At 36.4% G+C, this 19,921-nt stretch overlaps 1 protein-coding gene across 1 annotated transcript in view; it reads left to right on the plus strand.

Moving 5' to 3' along the window:
• The first annotated feature begins 543 nt into the window (after positions 1-543).
• APOB (apolipoprotein B) overlaps positions 544-19,921 on the plus strand; it is a 37,317-nt gene continuing 17,939 nt past the window's right edge. Inside the window, exons 1-21 of the mRNA XM_057390431.1 lie at positions 544-670; positions 2,336-2,374; positions 4,982-5,097; positions 5,943-6,088; positions 7,113-7,266; positions 7,455-7,610; positions 8,579-8,703; positions 8,893-8,978; positions 9,706-9,925; positions 10,703-10,930; positions 11,113-11,230; positions 11,369-11,515; positions 13,182-13,393; positions 13,722-13,959; positions 14,500-14,676; positions 14,955-15,146; positions 15,838-16,005; positions 17,197-17,408; positions 17,979-18,155; positions 18,381-18,502; positions 19,075-19,285. Of these exons, the coding sequence (XP_057246414.1) occupies positions 613-670; positions 2,336-2,374; positions 4,982-5,097; positions 5,943-6,088; positions 7,113-7,266; positions 7,455-7,610; positions 8,579-8,703; positions 8,893-8,978; positions 9,706-9,925; positions 10,703-10,930; positions 11,113-11,230; positions 11,369-11,515; positions 13,182-13,393; positions 13,722-13,959; positions 14,500-14,676; positions 14,955-15,146; positions 15,838-16,005; positions 17,197-17,408; positions 17,979-18,155; positions 18,381-18,502; positions 19,075-19,285 (3,302 nt within the window). The 5' untranslated portion in view covers positions 544-612. The remainder of the gene's footprint in view (positions 671-2,335; positions 2,375-4,981; positions 5,098-5,942; positions 6,089-7,112; positions 7,267-7,454; positions 7,611-8,578; positions 8,704-8,892; positions 8,979-9,705; positions 9,926-10,702; positions 10,931-11,112; positions 11,231-11,368; positions 11,516-13,181; positions 13,394-13,721; positions 13,960-14,499; positions 14,677-14,954; positions 15,147-15,837; positions 16,006-17,196; positions 17,409-17,978; positions 18,156-18,380; positions 18,503-19,074; positions 19,286-19,921) is intronic.

The following is a 19,921-nucleotide window of genomic DNA, read 5'->3' on the forward strand; positions in this document are numbered from 1 at the left end:
ACACACAGGAGGAGGTGGGAACCGTGGTGCAGCAGGGAAGGGATGACGTTGTGGCCATCATGGGAACATGGTGGGATGACTTCAGTCACTGGACCACCCTAGAGGAGGGCTCTAAACTCTTCAGGAATGAYGAGCAAGGAAAAAGAGGCATTTGGATAGCCCTGTCTGTTATTAGTGTTTGCATTCATCATGAAATCATAGAGTTCACAAAATGACAGAATTTTTGATTCTCAGAGGAGGAAGGATGGGGAACTAACAGGAATGTTCACAGAACCACTGTCAATCATTTATGAGCTCACTGGAGAATCCCCAGTTTACTGGAGGTTAACTCGATGATCTTAGGGGTTTTTTCCAACCTCAGTGTCTCTATGACTATCAGTAACAGAAGCGGGGCATGGTGTGGAGCGCAGTGAGGATCTGGGACTCTCACCTTTGGACCTTTGGCAATTTGCTCTGAGCTTTCTAAACTGTTTGACTCAGCTGCTTGCTAYAGACTATATAAATGGAGGTCCAAGTCAGAGGGCTCATTCTCCCTCTGAGGCAGCAGGGAAGATTTGAAGAGGGAAGAAAAAAGAGGAAAAGAAAGAGCAGCAAGAGGGATTTGGGCTCACCATGGGCCCTGTGCAGCTCTTGCTGCTCTCCCTGCTGCTCAGCAGTGGTGTTTTCACACGTAAGTACGATCTTTTATGTCAGTACTCTTTTCTGCTTTATTTTTGAGTCCATTAAAACAACAATATTGAAAAAAAAATCAAAAGGACAATGGCTTATAGAATTAGTTAGAAAGATTCAATGTGGCAAAGATATAATTTCTTCCCATCATAGGAACGGGCAGTCATAGGAGGATGCTAATGTAGAAAATTCATGAGTGTTGTCTGGTGGCTTTTGAACAGATTGAACAAATTTTACGGCTTGTAAGGCATCCACTTTTTTTCTGTAGCATTGTTCTTTTAAACCCTCATGGAGCTACTGTAGCTTGGAAATACCAAGCAGACTTAACCCAGCTGTTGCTAACCCATTTTTCAGCAAAAGTCAAGAGAGAGAGCAGTAAATAAARCAAATTGTATTTGTCAGACAATACTGTCATTTGAAATACAATTTTGTATTGAAGAGACACAGTCATCAGTAAAAGAAGAAGGAGAAGTAGGCCAGTGGAGGGTTTTTTTCTCAGATCAGAAAAGACAGCAGAGATCAATATGGTGCTGTGGATTGTGAGCTATCCTTGCTTCCCAAGAAGTGGCTTTTTAGAATAACTCTGTAGTGTTACCTAAGGCTTCAGGGAGCTTAAGGAGAAAAGTGAATCTAGAGTTAATTATGGTGGTCTGGTTTTATATGCAGTTCTAATTCTAATTCACACATATACATCTTTGTTGAACTAATATTCTGTTATTGACTGATGTTATACAAGTTTATTGTTATACAATAAACCCTGTTTCTAATGCTTATTAATAGTATTATTAACTTTATTTTAGCAGCAATAGTGGTATTTCTGATGCTATTGTTACTGTCCTGTTTCTATAGAGTGGTGTACTTAGAATTTCCAGAAAGAAAACTTGGAAAGTGTGCAGAGAATATCATGAAAAGTGCTGGCCTTCATGTGATATCCCAAGGAATGACATAGTGTCCAATAAATGCAAAAAAAATTTACTAGATTATGTTTAATTTAATTTTATTTTAAACAGAGTCATATGGAACATATCTAATACTGATTGGAGCAAATGATTCCTCTTGATTTGAATAGGCTTCCAACCAGTGTTCTTTTCCTCCAAAGAATGAACTCTCAATATTCAAAAAAGATTTATTGGCAGAGAATTTTGGTATTAATCTTCAAAGTTGTCCTTTTTAAACATACAAAAACCAAAGTATAGCCATTCATCCATTTTGCAGTATTTTTCTGTGCTTAAATAGACCCTATTTTAAACATAAACTGTGTTATATGGTACATTTCATCTGTCTACATCTACATTTTGTGCCCATCATTTATAAACTATTTGACATAATGCAGGGCTTTTAAAAATACTTCTCARCCTGAAAGCTGATCCTTCTCAGTTTAAATCAAACTAATTTAATTCAGTGATTAAAGATCTTATTTTAAGGTTTTAGTTCTATATCAAGACAACTGCTTGTACCTCCCTTTTGATTTGATGTGTACTCTCAATGTTAATGGTAGTTTTGTTRTTTACATCAGTGTCACACTACATCAGAAGATGGTATGAATTAAAAAGGTCTTACAATGTCAACGTAGTATTTATATTTATGTAGCCATGGTCCTTATTTTACAAATTTTTCTGTAAACAGCTTTTCCAGCTTTTAATACTTGTTTGGGGTTTTTTTACAGAAGAAGAATCACCTGACAGTGGAAATCCAGGATGTTCAAGTAAGTGATTTCTTGCATTTGCTTTTGTTATCTTATGTCACTATTTTAATTGAATGCATCTTTTAAAGCCTGACTTTTCCTCATCTCTTCTTCCAAAATAACTTAAATGAAAGTGATGGTAATATTCTGCAGTCCTTATTGCATTTAAGTGTTCAATTATCCATTAGGCCTGGTTCAAATAATAATAATAAAACTGTCCTAAGATTGGACAAGCTGAGGTTGAGCTTCTGAACTTTCCTAAAGCTCCCATTAAGAACCTACKTTCCATTAGGTTTGTGGGGGTTTTAATTTATTTTTTAATTGTCAGGTGCAGATTCCTTAAATCTAGAAATCCCCGCTTATCAAATGTTAAGCTTTAACAGTGAGGTTATGTACACTACACTTCAGTGTGGACTGAATCTCACATTTTATTTACCCTTCGCAGTTGCTGCTAAGCCCACAGAATTGCAGGTAGATATCTAAGTAAATACCTGTAGAATAAATCATCAACTCTGTCAGCAAGGACAGCRACTTCTTTAAACAAGCCAAGACTCAGGAAATGCTGACTTTTTYGCTATCTTTGTAATGAACTCTGACTGGCCCTGACTGCTTGGTTAATACATAATGTTCCACTGCAGGGTCAAAGTACTGAATGAGTTGGTTTGTTCTTTGTCTTCAGGGCTCTTTTCTCCCCTTGCTGGGTGCTTTAGCACCATCTCCAGGCAATTTGGTTTACTTCAGATGCCTGAACCACCTCAAAGACTTCTGGGCTTCATTGCCAATTTCTTGTCTATTTCTGATACAATAAATTATTTGTTAATTGTACTTCTTAGCTTATCATTCCCCTATTCCTTTTTCGTTAATTTCTGTTTAAAAGCCAGGTGTGAAGCAATAATTTTCACTTTAGCCATGTCACAGTGTCACTGGTGTTGTTAATTTTTCAGAGAGTGTACAGTTAYAGTTGAGGATAGCCAAAAATGACAGGGTTAGTGATGAATCTTTTAATAGCAGTGAGGTTTCAGGGTTAAACAGATATTTTAATTAAGTTTGCAAATGTTTTTAAGATGCTGATTACTGTATGACAGCTAGTAGTTATAATAATTCTGTTTAGCAATTATATTAAATAATCTCAGCTATACCACTATTAAAGTATTTAAAGCTTATAAAAGTGATAGTGCAGTGAGGAAATAAGAGATTTATAGTACTATTGTGTTGTTCTCCCTGTGTATGAAATGGTGTGACATAAAGGACAAGGTAACATTGCTGWTGGCCTTTGATATGACAAAAATTTTATAAAAGAAAGTAATCTACATTCATGAAGACATAGGCAGGCAGAGTCATACAGATTTGTGAGCATTTGGGTTTACAGCAGGATTACCTRTCTTTGTTTTGTCTATAGAAGTAGATGTGGACTCTGATATGGTCGGGCAGTCACAAATAACCACAGAGAAGCAATTTAGGAAATTGTTTTTCATTCAGGATCACAACACAATTACAGTCCCAGTGAGTAGCTCAGTCTAAACCAAAGGAACRGCAATTTCTGGTTCAGATTGATCTAGAATGCTCCAACACTACACTTAAATTGCTTGATCATCACCTTTAGTTTAAAACAATGCCCACAGCTTTAGTGGGAGAGAATTTTGATTGAGGATGTTGTTTGGCTTATGTTACTCATTCCAGATACCAAAAGAGTGTCTCATATCCTTGCATTTGACACTGTGACTATTTTTTTTCTTTATACCTCTATTACTACRTTCATTTCTGCTTGCAGGTTTTAAAATTACAGATGATTGGCTCTGAGGGCAGCAGGTAGAGRTGAAATACAGGTGAAATTCATTCTTTTGAGGAAGCCTATTAGATTTTGGGGCTTCCCTTGAGAKAAACACCTCTGGAAATACTCCCTCCTGCCTTATCCTTGGACGTAATTTAGTGCTTTTTCCCTTGTTCTGGATGCTCCTCATGTAACTAAAGTTTATGTCCATTAAAAATAGTCTAATCTACTAAAAGTTTCTTATCTAGTAAGTGAATTAGAGTAAATCATGTTTCAGAGAATCTGGGGCAGAAAGGTCCTCCATAGATTCAGGTGAAATTGTATTGAACAATGGTAGTTTTGGTATTCTATCACTTGCTGTGGGTTTTTTTTTTTCTTTCAGTCTCAGTCATGTGACTGGTAAAGCAGCTCCTCATATTTGCATTATGATGGACAAATATGAACTGAAAGGAATCTTTTTATTACCAATTTGAAAACTTCAATTTGATTGCTTCAATTTAGAGGCCATAGGGTAATTTTTGAAAGTGTTTAACACTTTAAGTTTCCTCCTGTTTCTCTCATTTGTTTTTTGGGCATGATTTCAAGGCCAGGTGGGGTCACAGTGTCAGATACCATCTGAGCAGTGGACCCCAAAACTTATGCTGCCCTCACAAGTTTTGTCTCATGCTTCAGAAAGTATCCAACTGACATGAAGGCATCACTTCTCTGAAATATACTCTGTAAAAGGAAATAGGGTTTGCAAGTTTCCTTTTTCTGGCATTCATTTTAGTTACACAACACTGAGAACGTACTGTAGGGATTACATATATATATATCCTACCCAGTTCATAAAACCTCTCTCATTTTCCCAATTGCAGAAGAGGCAACCAGATTTAAACCCCTCAGGAAATATGTTTACTCATATGAAGCAGAGACATCAAGTGGGATCACAGGAACAGCAGATTCTCGGAGCGGTTCAAAGATCACATGCAAGGTAGGCAAAGAGGAGTAAATTCACCCAGATGGAAACTGTGTACCYAACAACATGGGAGCTGGCAGCTGGGGAACATCCTTCAATGTTTTTCCAAACAAGATCCTCCTTCTGAAAGGCACATATTGTGAATCATGAAAGCTAGCTCTGTCCTAGACAAGGCACTGAGGATGGCAGAAGCCCTTCATACCTCTGTGCCAGTKCATTTCAGTCCTGATCTGGCTGTTCTTTTACATGAAAAAGGGCCAAGACCTGGCATTTCAGTTTTTCTTAGCTCCCAGGCTCAGTCTGGCAATGACCATCAGACAATTCTACAAGTTAAATTCAAATAACTCATTGATGCAATGGAGACCACATGAAAGACTGCTGAGGGTAATTCAAGACAATACCATTACTGTAGGAGTAAAAGTCCCACATGCCATTTAAATGCCCGATGTTATCTGCCCAAACTTTCTCATCATGGTGTTGGTTTTGAGGTTTTTTTTTYCCYKRAAWKGRRTWRMYKGKWAAAAWATWTTTWTWTWKMRCAYAYWSKKKTGTKWKAGWSTMWAMAYWKYKCWSTGWRAWRWSWCWMATTTTCATASAGTTCTAACACTCTAAATTTTCTGAAATTAAGTTCCTCATTTACCATGTRGTATGCTCCATGCCRTTATCCAAGCAAATACTTGTCCTCKKATCTTCTCTGTGGAGTTACCTTAAGCTATTYAGAGCACTTTGGAGTCTTTCCCAACAGCTGGTAGCAGAGTGATCCTGACACTTTRCAAAACCCAAGGAATTTTCAAAGTGGTAACTGGGTGATCTTAGAAATATAATATAAAACGATAAAAACATAATATTTGTGTTTTCAGGTTGAACTGGAGGTACCCCAGCTGTGCCACTTCATCCTGAGGACAATGCACTGCTCTCTGAGAGAGACATTTGGTGTTGACACCGAGGGAAGGGCTATTCTGAAAAAGTCCAAGAACTCTGAGGAGTTTGCAAATGCCATGTCCAAGTAAGCAACATCAATTATCATCAATACTTATGACCTTAACATGGAACAGGCTGCAGGGTTACAGTCCACCCTGATCATATTTTTCTAGGAGTGGTACACATTTCATGAGAACATGGTAGATTTCTAAGCTGGTTCCACAGCTAAACTCTCCCTGATACACTTTAGGGTCAACAGAGCTCCCAATTGCTAATAGGGAAGGGTTTTTTACATGCAGCATTTTTACCAAAAATATTTCTTCATTTCTGTCATCCACATCAGGAAATTGTTGGGTAGTTCCCCGAAAGATTATTTCAAGTGCAATTATTGTTCCTTCTTGTAAGCACATTCTCAAATGGCTGCATGCAGCCAGTTTRTTATAATTTACCTTTGCTAACAGACTGTGCAATAGAAAGGCATTTGAGATTGAAGTCCAGTTTTCCAATCCCCATCTCTAATGGCCTGTGTAGCTAATTTTTTCCCTACTTATCTGCTTTTGTAACTGTTTTCCTGATTCCCTCCACCCAACTAGTCTCTAATGCTTGTCAGTGCATATTTCAGTCAAGCACCTTCATGCTTCTGTCAGTGCCTCCGTAGTCATCCTGTTTCACAAGCCATGGATCTCAAACCAACTTGAGACAGTGTTAAAATACGTTTTGCAGAAAACAATCAAGGTTTTCTTTAATGAGTCCAACTAGTAGGGAATCCTTCCCATCATTTTGTAGCCTATTGCAATAGTTAATGATTACCTCATTCCAAAACTTTACTTATCTTCTCTCAGAATTTATGCAATTCCAAATTTCAGACATGGCTCTTGGTATTTGCTTGCCCTCAGATGACATAATCTGGTGAAATCAAAATGTCCTTGGTTAGAATTTGGCTGCTTTGATAGTAATACTTTTTGGTAGTAACAGCAGTGAGTAGTAAATAATGATAGACCAAGATAAACATGATGCTTTATCTATAGCCCAGMAGGTTATTGATAACATGTCCTTCACTGTGTGTCTTTAACATGATTTCATATTCATGTTGTTTTTCTGGGGGGCAGGAATGAGCTAAAATTCATCATTCAGGATGGAACAAAAGTCAAGCTGTATTCAGAGAAGGATGAGCCTCTGAATGTACTGAATCTCAAGAGAGGTATCATCTCAGCTCTCCTGGTGCCAACGGAAGGAGTGGAAAACGTAAAAACAATTCCAATGGTAGGTCCTTGGAAAGCATTCACTTTATTGTCTTAACCAATGGGGAAAAAAAGCTCATCTAGGTAGAATTATTCCTGAATATAATTTTCAAAAGGCCTGGACATTCAGATCAGAAAGGGCACCTTTCAGCTAGATCAGAAAATGTCTGATGACATGAGCAGAGACCCTGACTTCTTTCTTCTTCCCAGGATACTGTATATGGAAAGTGTGACAGTGAAGTTGAATTCAAATCCAGAAAAGGGAATGTTGCAGARGATATTTCAATTACCAGGTACCTGAAAGGCTGTGACAACTTCAGTCCCATCAGAGATCATGTCAGCCCTATTGCCATTGTCAAAGGACTGGTAAGTATATAATTGAAGATTATATAACGCGACATTTTCACACCAACATTTAAAATTATAAACAACTACCATTATYTTTATATTTATTTTCTGAAAACTTAGTTCTTCTGAGCCCTTCCATTAGATCAAACTGTGGTTTTGTTGGCCATAGACAAAGATAGATGCAGAGCAAGAGTATAATCACCTTCTTTCATATTCTTCCCTTCCTTAAAGGAGAGCTTTTCACAGATGGTGTTAGTACTATTGATTATTGATAACCTATCAGAATATAGCCAAATTTTTAGGTTTTTGAGTCAAAATTTTCAAAATTTCAGTTTTAAATATATGTGATGTCCAGGAGGAGAGGGTTCTAAATGTCCTGAAGTAAGTGGTTTGACAAACTGTTCAGTCTAATTGTGAACCCACAATGATCAGATGCAGTTGCTTGCAAGAATATTGTCAGACTTCTTTCTGATATAATGGCATCAGTGCTTTTGAGTGTTCTAACTAAAAATAAAATATGGTTCCATATAATGCTGAATTATATGGAATTATGTATTATTACATTTTGTCATTTCTGACACTTCTATAGCTTGTTGTTGAAGTCTTTAAAATTTGTGTAATRAGAGTGAAATTAAAGAGAGCATCAGTTGTTGCAAGGGGACTTAACTGCTCCAAAAATTACAAATTGGTTTTATGAAGGAGCCTTTGTTGTAGGCAGCAGGGGATCAGTCATGAAGCAACTTTTAACCCAAACACCTCARAAAGGCCTGAGGGAACATTTCAGTGAGATTTTTGCCTGGGAAGAGACTTAAGACTAAAGATTGTTACTKGCACAATTTTGTCTTTGTGTAAGAATGATTCCAGTTATGCACCTTCATTTCCAATATGCAACTGTTAATCTTACAGTGAAACTGTGCCAGCTTTTAAAACTGTGATTGTTTCCTATTCTGCTCAGTAAACTGACTGCCAAACAATTTATTTTACAGAACAGCCCATTATCCACCCTTCTGAAGAGCACTCAGTTCTGTCATTACAATATTGATGCRAAGAAAAAGCACATAAGAGATGTTGTCTGCAGTGAAAAACACCTGTTTCTGCCTTCCTCATACAAGTAGGTTGCTGACTATTTATCATTGCCTTTTATTTATAAATATCCATTTTAAATAGTGACGTCTCACATCCTGCCCTGACTTCATCCCTAACTATACATTTTGGTTTTAAGAAGGAGGAGATATGTCAAGGCTTTCAAAAACACTTGGACTCAATGAAAGCACTGAATCTTCCTTTCTTTCTTTCCTAGAAATCGCTATGGTGTGATGACAGAGGTCAACCAGACCCTGAAGCTTGAAGATACCCCAAAGATCACTAATAAAAATTTTGATGGAGGTATAGCTGCAGTTCTCAATATTACAAATACAGAGACAAAATATAAGTACAAGGACAATTTTTGAGTGAATTTTGTAATAGTGAATTAATTAAAGATGGGGCCAAATAAATTCATAATTTTTAATGAATTTGTATTCATTTAGTGAGGAAAAATTTGCATATAAAATGGGATAACCTGAGTAATTTAAAAACACCACTAATTTTAAGTAGTCTTTATGTTTTAATTCAATTTTAAAATTATTCTTTATAATTATAAAGGTATCATTTGCTTGGAAAATAATTTTAATCTTATTGGAAATTATTTTAATGAGCTCTTTTCAGCTACCCATAATTTCTTACTCATTTTTTATCTTCAGTGCCAAATATAAACAATCCATTATTACTAGATATTTTCTTCTGAAACATACATTTCTGACCTGCASTTGTTAATTCCAGTCATAACATATTTCTTACAACATACATTCATTAACTGTTGAAAAAGCAAACTGTGCWAATATAAGAGATGATAAGGAATCTKCTTCATGAAAATGTAAAACAATGTATGCAAATATTAGACTTTGGGGCAAATTATATTAAATTCCACTCCGTTATTTTTGTAACTTGTTCAACTGTTATTGGATAAAATAATGTACAGACTTTGCATTTATCCAGAATGCATGACAGAAGATAAAAATTAACATGGCTCTCTGATAAAGACATAAAGAATGCAATTTTTTCCAATTTCTAGATGCACTGGAAGAGAAGGGACTTGCATTGGAAAGTACMGATGCCAAACTCCACAGGCAGGGCGATGTTGTTCTGAAAACCCTTCAGGAGCTGCAGAAACTCGCAGCCTCCCAGCAGAACCAGCAGAGAGCAAGACTCTTTTACAGATTTGTTTCTGGGCTGAGGAGTTTACACAACAGCACTCTTGGCCCTCTGGTACCAAAGATGTTGGAAACCTCAAGGTGAGTTACAGCAGYTCACGGTGCAAGAACACCACACATCAATGTCATGGCAAAAACAGTGAAGAGTTGATGGTTTGCTGCAAATGGGTTTAAATTAGAGGTGTATCAGATGCACAGAGTAGCTTTCAGAAAGATAGGTATTATGAGAACTATCCAGAGAGGAAAATAAGGAAGGGAGTGTAAAAGCAATGGTGTGTGCCAGACAATCTTTTGGATGTGTTATTATAGCCCAATATCTTTCAGGCAGTTTTGCTCAAGGACAATGGCCATAATTCCAAACTCTCCAGTGTGACTTACAGCAAAGAACAGTTTTGAGTGTGAGACTTTGGGAGACATGGAATAATGCTATTTTTTGGTCTGACTCTGCCTTCCACTCCAGACCCTTACTCTTTTGTCCAAGCTGGACTTGAGCCAGTTTACATATACTTTATGTCCTCCATCTGTAAAGGGACTAGAACCTCAGTCTGGTCAATACATTAGATTACAGTACTTAAACTTGTGGAGGAGTCTGTTGTGAGGGAAAAAAAGRTATGTCCATGTAATGATGATATTGTTAATATATAACTGTTATTATGTGTTATTATGTGTTATTGRTATAACTTGTAAAACCAAGAAGCTTCTTTTTGGTAAGAAATTACTTAATTTGCTTCCAGGCACACATAAGCTTACACCTTTTATATTAAAACACCTTAATAAAACTGCAGTSTGTTTATTTCAAACAGTCAACATGCAGTGCTAACTGCAAACAGAGATTAATAAAGTCTTTTCTCCTTTCAGCTCTGTCACCATCCAGGCCCTGGCCCAGTGTGGGACTCCAGAGTGCTACAGTGCAGTCCTTCAAATCCTGAGAACTGGAAATGTGAACCCAGTTGTGGCAGACCTGATTACGTACACCCTGGGACTGTTGCCTTCTCCAACTCCACAAAGAATACGGGAAATTCTTAACATGGCCCAGTATCAGCCAAGTAGAGCTTCATTTTATGGCTTGAGTCATTCTGTTACCAAGTAAGTAATGGTAGCATGCAATTGTATAAAATAACCTGAAAAAAAATTACAGTCCTTAGAGTAAAATCTAAGAGTGTTCGCTTTTGGAGGATTTTTTTTTTCATTAATTTGCTCTTTAGGAATAAAATATAGACATTTCCCATTTTCCTCTTTTTTTCTGGCATGTTTGTATATTTCTTTAGGTTCTACAATGAGAAGAAGATTGTRACTGAGGAAATAGCAGATGTTGCAGACTTCATGATGTCACTGCTTGGCACTGATTGTTCTGGGGAAGATGAACTCACATACCTCACACTTCGGGTATTTTTAATTCCTTCTTTCCTTATGCAGGCTATTATTACATTATTTTGTATTATCATATATTAGAACATATATTACTGTACTTCTCTTGGTGAAGAAGAAGTGTTTATCATCTTTCTGTGTTTTCATCACTGACAGGCTATTGGAAACATGGGTGCAGCAATGGAGAAAGCTAAACCCAGTGTGAAATCTTCTCTGAAGACGTGTATCAGGAATGAAGCTGCATCACTTTCAGTTCAGAAAGCAGCCATCCAGGCATTCAGGAAAATGACAATTACTGARGAGGTAAATTGGGTTACAGGAACCAGGATAACCTCTCCTCAGTTCACCTTGACTTTTCACATGAGTTATTGAATATGCAATCTGTTCTTATTATTTCACATTTTCTATCTCCCTTTTAGCTATCTCCCACTTTTTGAGATAAGTTTCCATCCTCATGTCTGAGAAGGTTCCTGACTTAGTGGGTGTTGCTCTTTTGAGATGGAGTTTCTTTGTATAGATARTCTCAGTTTAACTGGGAAATTTGGATCTGTCTTTTTTAGTGTCTTAAATGGAGTTCTACTTTTTTAAAGGTGGTGTTAACTAATGAATTACCCCAGATTTAAATGTATTTAACTAAGAAAATCCCTATTTTATAGTGGCACGTTATTGTCATTGTTACTGGCACAGGTTAGGTGTGTGTTCAGAATGCAGTGACACATCCCCTACAAAATGGGTGTCATTACACAGAGCACTCMGCTCAGTGTGGCGAGACAGTTCCAATATCAACAAATTTCTTCTCTTCATATCTAAAAGATATGCTTTTATCTCCAGACAAGGCTTAAAAAGTCTGGAAGACTGGAAACACCTGAAACTCATATCCTCAGMTTCACTTTAAACCATTTAAATTTTTTAATTATCACTTAGTTTTAAACTATGTTTTTTATTTTCCTGCAGCAGCAGATTTTGATCRCCTTGTTTTTCTAAAYGGAATGATTYTTTTTTTCAAATTTTGACAATTTGTCTGCACTTATCATTCCCAACAATCAAAAGTCGAATTCTAAAGTAAAAATGTAACCTGTATGCATAAGATAAGAAAATAAAGGTTCGAAAAAAATATAAGGGGAAAAAAAAGAGGGAAAAAGCCCCCCCAAAAAATAAAAGAAAATAGTGGATAAGAGAGACTATTTACAAGATCATGTAGTCATAGGAAAAAGGGGAGTGGCTTCAAACTGGGAGAGAAGGTTTAGATTAGATATTAGGAAGAAATTCTTCCCTGTGAGGGTGGTGAGGCCCTGGCACAGTTGCCCAGAGAAGCACAGGGTGCCCCATCCCTGGAAGTGCTCAAGGCCAGGTTGGATGGGGCTTTGAGCAGCCCGGTCTCGTGGAAGGCGTCCCTGCCCTGGCAGAGCAGTTGGAGCTAGATCATCTTNGAAAAAGGGGAGTGGCTTCAAACTGGGAGAGAAGGTTTAGATTAGATATTAGGAAGAAATTCTTCCCTGTGAGGGTGATGAGGCCCTGGCACAGTTGCCCAGAGAAGCTGTGGGTGCCCCATCCCTGGAAGTGCTCACGGCCAGGTTGGATGGGGCTTTGAGCAGCCCGGTCTTGTGGAAGACGTCCCTGCCCTGGCAGAGCAGTTGGAGCTAGATCATCTTTAGAGTCCCTTCCAACCCAAATGTGCTTCTCTGATTCTWTGTAAAACAGTTTTAATGAAGCCATAACTTCTATGATGTCTTCTAGCAAAAAAAAAAAAAAAATTCAAAATAGCTTCAAAGAAACCGCTGTGATAGGTTGTAGAAATAAAGTACCAAAATAGGTATGCAGTCYCTAAAGACTTGGGCTCAATGATCCTTATAGGTCCCCGTCAATTCAAATTAATCTGTGATTATTTCACCCTTTATATTCCCAAAAGGRTTTAGCAATATCATCCATGAGCCAGTTCATCAATGCAAACCTTTCTCTATTTATACAGGACCGTTCAGCACTTCTCAAAGCATTCCAAGAACTGGATGCACCCACAGACAAACGTCTAGCATCYTATCTCCTAGTGATGAAAAATCCTTCCCCAAGTGATCTTGCAAAGATTTTGAGAGTCCTCACAAAGGAGAAGAACGAACAAGTGAAAAGCTTTGTTGCCTCACACATTGCCAACATCCTGGACTCTGAAGAACTAGACGTTGAAGAGTAAGTGAAATTTAGATATATATTGGTCTCATTGGAAGAAACAAAGTTCATAGTTGCAGTAGTAGTAATCTGGCAGTGGAATTTTGTTTTTTCTGTTTATTTGAGCAAGCACATCAGCTGAGTAAACTGGCTTTTTCAAAACAGTGTCAGATTATAATGTTTCCCTTAATTCTTATGTTTACTGCTAATTATGTGCAGAAAGCTATCCATTTTCAAGCAGCACAGCTGTATGAATATCTGCAAGAGGTATAAAAAATCCCTTAACTATGACTAAATGGGTGTTTGGAATATATACTAATCATATTTAAATTGCTATCCTCTTCCCTAGTCTAAAAAGCCGAGTTGAAGAAGCTCTGAAAGGAAACCAGCTGCCAACAGCCAAGGACTTCAGAAAATTCTCACAAAATTATCAGATTTCAAAAAGAGTTTCTGTACCTGGAATTGACCCCATCTCTGCCAAAGTAGAAGGAAATGTGGTATTTGACCCAAACAGCTACATTCCTAAAGAGACCATGCTGAAAACCACACTGCATGCCTATGGATTTGACCCAAGCGATGTCTTTGAGGTACAAATATCAAAAACATTTGCCACTATTCATCTGCTTTCCCTCTCATTTCTGTTTTCTTATAACAACTTTCTGTGAATAATGTATTGTTTTTACAAGCTTTGGGAGAAATCTAAAGATCACTGTGACTACAAGGGGACTTTGATTTGGTCTCAATGGGCTTTAGAGCAAACCATCCATTATGTGATGTCACTTGCCACTGACTGGATGGACGACCCTGTTGAAGTTATGAGAAGGCTCAGGGTAAAATGAACCCATCTGTAACAAATTGACTTCATGCTAATGAATCATTACTGGCACACTGAAGTACTCATGGTAAACTTTGAGATCCAACCTATGTGAAGGGTTTTTGTTGAGCCTCACCACAAAGATAAAGTGAATTATAAGAAATGGTGTTCTGTATCTTCCCTTAAGACTTATGAGCTCCTAGGATACGCTTTAAATCCATTGTTTGCTCCCTGGAAAATCTATTTGTTGTAAAATTCCAAAGAAATGAAGGCAACTATCTCATTTATGCATTGTCTGTTCTGTTCATTTCAGCTTGGCCTGGATGGAAAGGGATTTGAACCAACACTGGAAGCATTGTTTGGAGAGAAGGGATTCTTCCCAGACACTGCAAGCAAGGCCTTGTACTGGGTTGATGGCAAAGTGCCAGAGCAGGTTTCCAAGGCACTTTTTGACTATTTTGGTTACTCACAGGATGACAAGCAGGATCAGGTACAGCTTGAAAATATTCTCTGTGCAGCACAGCATTCCTATTTTTCCATTACTGCTTTACTTTACACTTTCCTACTCCTCTTTTGGTGAGATAAATATAAATCCTTAAATCTATTTAGCAATGTGTTTTCTTAATTGTATTTGGAGGGGTCTTTGTCCAGAGAGAAATCTGTAAGTGCATGTGCAGTATAGCTGACATTCTCTAAGTACCTCTTCTAGATAAACCATCTTACACATTTCTTATAAATCTGTCTTATTGTTTCTGACTGAATTTTCAGGATATCATGAAGGGAATAGTACTTAACATTGAAAAACTGATAAAAGAACTGGGCAGCAAAGAAGCTCCTGAGGGAAGAGCATATCTGAGAATCCTGGGAGAAGAACTTGGGTACATGAAACTCAATGACTTCAAATTGCTGGGAAGCTTGATTTTAAAGAGTGTTAAAACTCTACAGACTGTTCCTGAAATGGTACGTTTCTAAGGCACAAATGTGCATTATCAGTATTTTTTCCTATCAGGTTTTTTTTTTTTAAGATTTAGATTGTATGTAACTATTATGTAAAAAATATTTGCTACCAGCATGGAAATAAAATTATTTAAAATAAAATATCCAGGCTTACATTGAAGCACTCTAAGAAATCTATGATGATGCCACAATAACTAAGTGGAGTCCTCCTGGAAGACTGGTGAGGGGAAGGAAAAAGGGAAAATTTAGATTACATTGTATTATTGAGATAGCTACTGAAACAATGCCCAAAATCTTAGTACTGGCTCTTAAGTTACACTACTGAAATTCTAGTATGAAAAGATATGTAAATATTAAAATTTTTCTTCTTTCATTGAGGTAAAGAAATTCTTTGCCATTGACTTGGGAGAGACCAGAATGTCACATGGTATCTAAACAAATTCACCTTTATGTGTTGTTAAGGTAGATAACCTCTGTGTATCAAGGCTGGTAAAAAAAAGTTCAGATTTTGCTRAGCAGTCTTTAGTACACTTTTTGAAGCAAGGAATCTGCAGAAATTAGATTCTCTACTCCATATAGAATTAACTTTTGGATTATAGAGTTGCAATCATTCTCTGATCAGTTTTTAAAGTACAAACTGTGCACATTCCCAAGTGTGGATTTGTTAATGTTTGTTTCCTTGTTTGATGCACAGATTTCCCAAGCCATCACAAAAGGTGTTGACAAAGATCTGTTTGTCCACTACATCTTCATGGACAATGAGTTTGAGCTTCCAACTGGAGCAGGTTTGCAACTGAAGTTTRCCTTGTCTGGAATAGCAACCCCTGGGGCCAGAGTAGCTGTGAAGCTTCATCAAAAAAGCGTAAGTCCCTATAGTCTGTATTTTTTTCTCCTAATAATTATATACATTTTCGTCTCTGGATAAAGCTGTAAACACTAGAAACATTTTAAAGATTGCAACATTTTCTCGGTATTAAAAAAACAACAGCTCAGAGGTCTTTGGYTAATTTGTGGATGACTTTAGATTAGATTAGGAAATAATGCACATAATAAATTACAAAAGAGACATAATAAAATTTATGAATTAAAATTATTTCAATCACTCTTTAAAAAATAACCCTTTTAACCTGTTCATTTCTCTCTCCCAAATGCAAATTACAATGCAGAAAAACTAAAGTATGTGAATTTGCTGTTCAAGCCAAAAAGTTAACAAAAGATTTTGCTGTGACCAATTCAAAGTGAAAAAATTTGATTATCAGTTAAGAGAAATAATGAAAATTGWGTTAAGTGTAACATTTTTTCACCTAAACGGAAACATTTTTAAAATGTAATAATGAAAAAGCCTATGACAGAAAATGATCCACTTAAAATTTTTTAAACCAAGTATTTCTATTCCTTTTTACAGTTCTAATAACTATCTTGCTCTAATCTACTCCTTGTTTAACGAAAATTTCTTAGTAGTTTCAGTTCATCTAAACTTTTAATTTTCTACCATATACAAGATTTAAAAAAAAAATAAAAATAAGTCCTCAAATTTAATACTTGTTGCCTTTTAGTTACCTTTGGAAACTTTTCCAGCATTTTGCACTTTGTCCCTTCTTTCTTAATAGCCAAAGCAAAATCTTGAAAATAAGCTGCTTTGTGTCTAGAGAAATTGAAATCTTGGATCCATTTATTTTTTTGTCATTTTTCTCATTGTTAGTGAAAATGGCTATTTTTGTGTCTTACGGTGGAAAACTGGCTCTTGTCTTCACGTTTAAAAATACATTCAAGTAGCTTTATGCATAAAATCTTTTTAAAACATGAGTGTTTTTACATTAAAGTTGGTAAGGATCCTTGGSATTATCATTTTGCCTTACTTGTTACATGAATTACCACTATATTATATTCTCTGATTATGTGATTTGGGAATCAGATTTTTTGAAGAGCAAAATCCATTCTATAAAACTTGCCTCTGTATTATCAGGTATTTTTTGTATAACTTCTGTATTGTTTTGTATAAACAGCAAGTGTTTTGGGCAAATAAAAACCATATTTTGTTTTTGTTACATAGATGCAAGCAGATCTCACTGCCAAACCTTCGGTAGCAGTTGAGTTTGTGACACACCTGGGAATAAACGTGCCTGAATTTGCTGGAAGTGGTGTGGAGATGAATTCCAATATATTCCATGAATCTGGAATTGAAGCACATGTTAGTGTAAAAGCTGGACAGCTGAAATTCAGTATTCCTGCTCCAAAGACTCCAGTAAAGCTCCTCAGTATCAGGTAATGAGAACAGAATGAGAATTTCCAAYGCTATGCTCTTCCTCCTCTTCTTGATTTTTATTGTGGTGGAATTGAAAGGCCAAGGCAGGCATGGAGAAATTTTCACTCCAGAAAAAACCCAGATATTATAAAACTGTGATAACTTCTTTTGTAAGATGAACAAATATGCTAGACCAGTGATGACTTGAGTCATGGCTAATATATTATTTAATTTTTATTTTGAAATTTTATATAAATCTCTTACCATTCCCATTATTTTGTTWCCTTTCACATAAAATTATTAAAATAGCAAGACCTATTTTAAATTTAATGTAAATGAACTGCTTAATTCATTATTAATTTTAGAATTAACTTCTTACATTCATTGTAGAGAGGGCAAATGGCTCAATTCAAAAAATCRTAATTATCWACAATAATACTTACAATAATAAACCACTTGATCCTTTAACACCAGATGTTATTTCTTTTAGCCCTACATTAATAAGCGAGTTTTATTCAGAAATAACCTTGTTAATAAGACAATGTCAGAGCACCTGTCCTGGGAATAAATGACTGAGTTTTCTGTTGCAGCAATACCCTGCATTTGGTGTCTCCAGCMAAAACTGAAGAGATTCAAACTCTGACAGACAACCAAGAAACCTCAACTTCTTGCGAGCCTTTCTTTCCTGGTCTAAACTTCTGCACAAAGTTACTGTACTCTAATTCCACTGAGGCTTCTCCATATTTTCCTTTGACTGGAGAATCCAGGTAAGTTATGTCAACTTAAACTATGTTTATTTTGTGTTTTCTACTTTCCCTTTGAGTCTACAGAACTCTCACATAAAGCTTACCTTTAAAAATGTTTAAAAAGAGACTGGCAGCAGCAGCTGAGAAAGAAAGCTSTTGAGAACTGAAAGAAAGCTGTATGATTTCTTCTGTTTGTGGTCATGGACAAAACAGTTATCACAAGACATTTGTTTACTCCTTCTGCAGATTCGAGGTTGAATTAGTGTCCACAGGTGAAGTCAAGGAATACTCTGCARCTGCAAACTACGAACTGCAGAGAGAGGGAAGCGACCAGATAGACACCCTAAAGTTTGCTGTCCAGGCAGAAGGTAAGAGTCTGAAAAGCCTGTGTGGTTTTGCTCAGTTTTGAGCTGTGTCATTTACTAGAAAAGAGATTTTTATTGATAAACCTTAATAGAATTCTTTACRGTGTAAGATAGAATACCATTTTCATAGCCAAATAGGCCAACACTTTAACTCCATTTTCTTTCATGAATGCAATCCCAGTGCAAGATTTTCATAATGAGAGGCTGATTTATAATTTGCGTGATTTGAATAAAAGTGTGATGTTGGTGAGTGCAAGCAAGGAAGAGGAGATGTTTAGGGGTTTTATATAAGCAAGAGAAAAATACRTTTCTGATGAAATGTGGAATGAAAGAATACAAACCATCTATGGCATCATTTAAATAACAAAAGTATTGATGGGTTGGTGGATYAGCCCATGGTATGTTTAGAAGATGAGAAGAAAAAGGATTACCCAGTTACTAATCAGACTCATCAAAGGTTGTGTTAGATCTTTGGCATGATGTAATTTCCAGTTGATCCTTCTCTATTCTATTTGTAAGAAAGGTCCAAGCAGATTCCATAATTGTGACTAACCAAAATACATTATATTTTCTAGGTGTAAAGCAGCATGAGGCCACATTGACCTTCAAGTACAATAGAGGCAAAAAGATTTTGACCAGTGATGTCCACATTCCAGATTTTGATGTTGACTTTGGTACAAACTTCAGAATTACTGATGAATCAGTTTCTGGAAAGAAAGCATACACCTTTGTCTTAGACTTCCACAACCAGAAGATTTCTGAAGTTACCCTTACTGGCCAGATAAGGTAACTCAGGAAACCATTTAGAATTTTACAGCTGCCTTTGAATAAGATAGCTAAAGGTTTTATTAGATGTAGAAATGTGGGGAAATTTTACCCTGTTTTGGAGAAATTTCTTAAATAGAGAGCCAGATAAATTTGCTATTGAAACCAAATTAAAAAAAAAAAAAAACTTTATTTTATTTGTAACACATCGAATGCACATATATGATATATTAATTGGTCTTCCCTACTATATACATATATAATTTGTATTACAAGCTCCTTGAGCTAGTTCTTCCATTTTTGCACACACACAAGTACAAGAATGCATTGTACTGCTGTTATTGCAGGTGTGATAATCCAAGGGTAYAAACAAGGCAAGGTTTGTTCAGAAAGGTATTATCTTTTACTGGATATGCTTGGCTCTAAAAAAAATTATTACATCTCCCCATGAAGAAATCTAATGGCACTCAGTAAGAAACAAAACCAAAAATAACTGAGAGCTTCCTGTAAAAATTCCCACGCTTCACGATGAGAATATTTCCGGGAACAGCTACAGGGGAGCTAACAAAAATGTTCAGCCTGCCAGGGTTTCTAAARTTGTTTGCCTCACAAGCCCATAGTGAAATGGGCTGATCACATTCTTTAATAAACCTCAAT

Source organism: Malurus melanocephalus, unplaced genomic scaffold, assembly GCF_030028575.1.
Source record: "Malurus melanocephalus ecotype Western Australia unplaced genomic scaffold, MMel_1.1 scaffold_26, whole genome shotgun sequence".
In the NCBI taxonomy this organism is placed as follows: Eukaryota; Metazoa; Chordata; class Aves; order Passeriformes; family Maluridae; genus Malurus; species Malurus melanocephalus.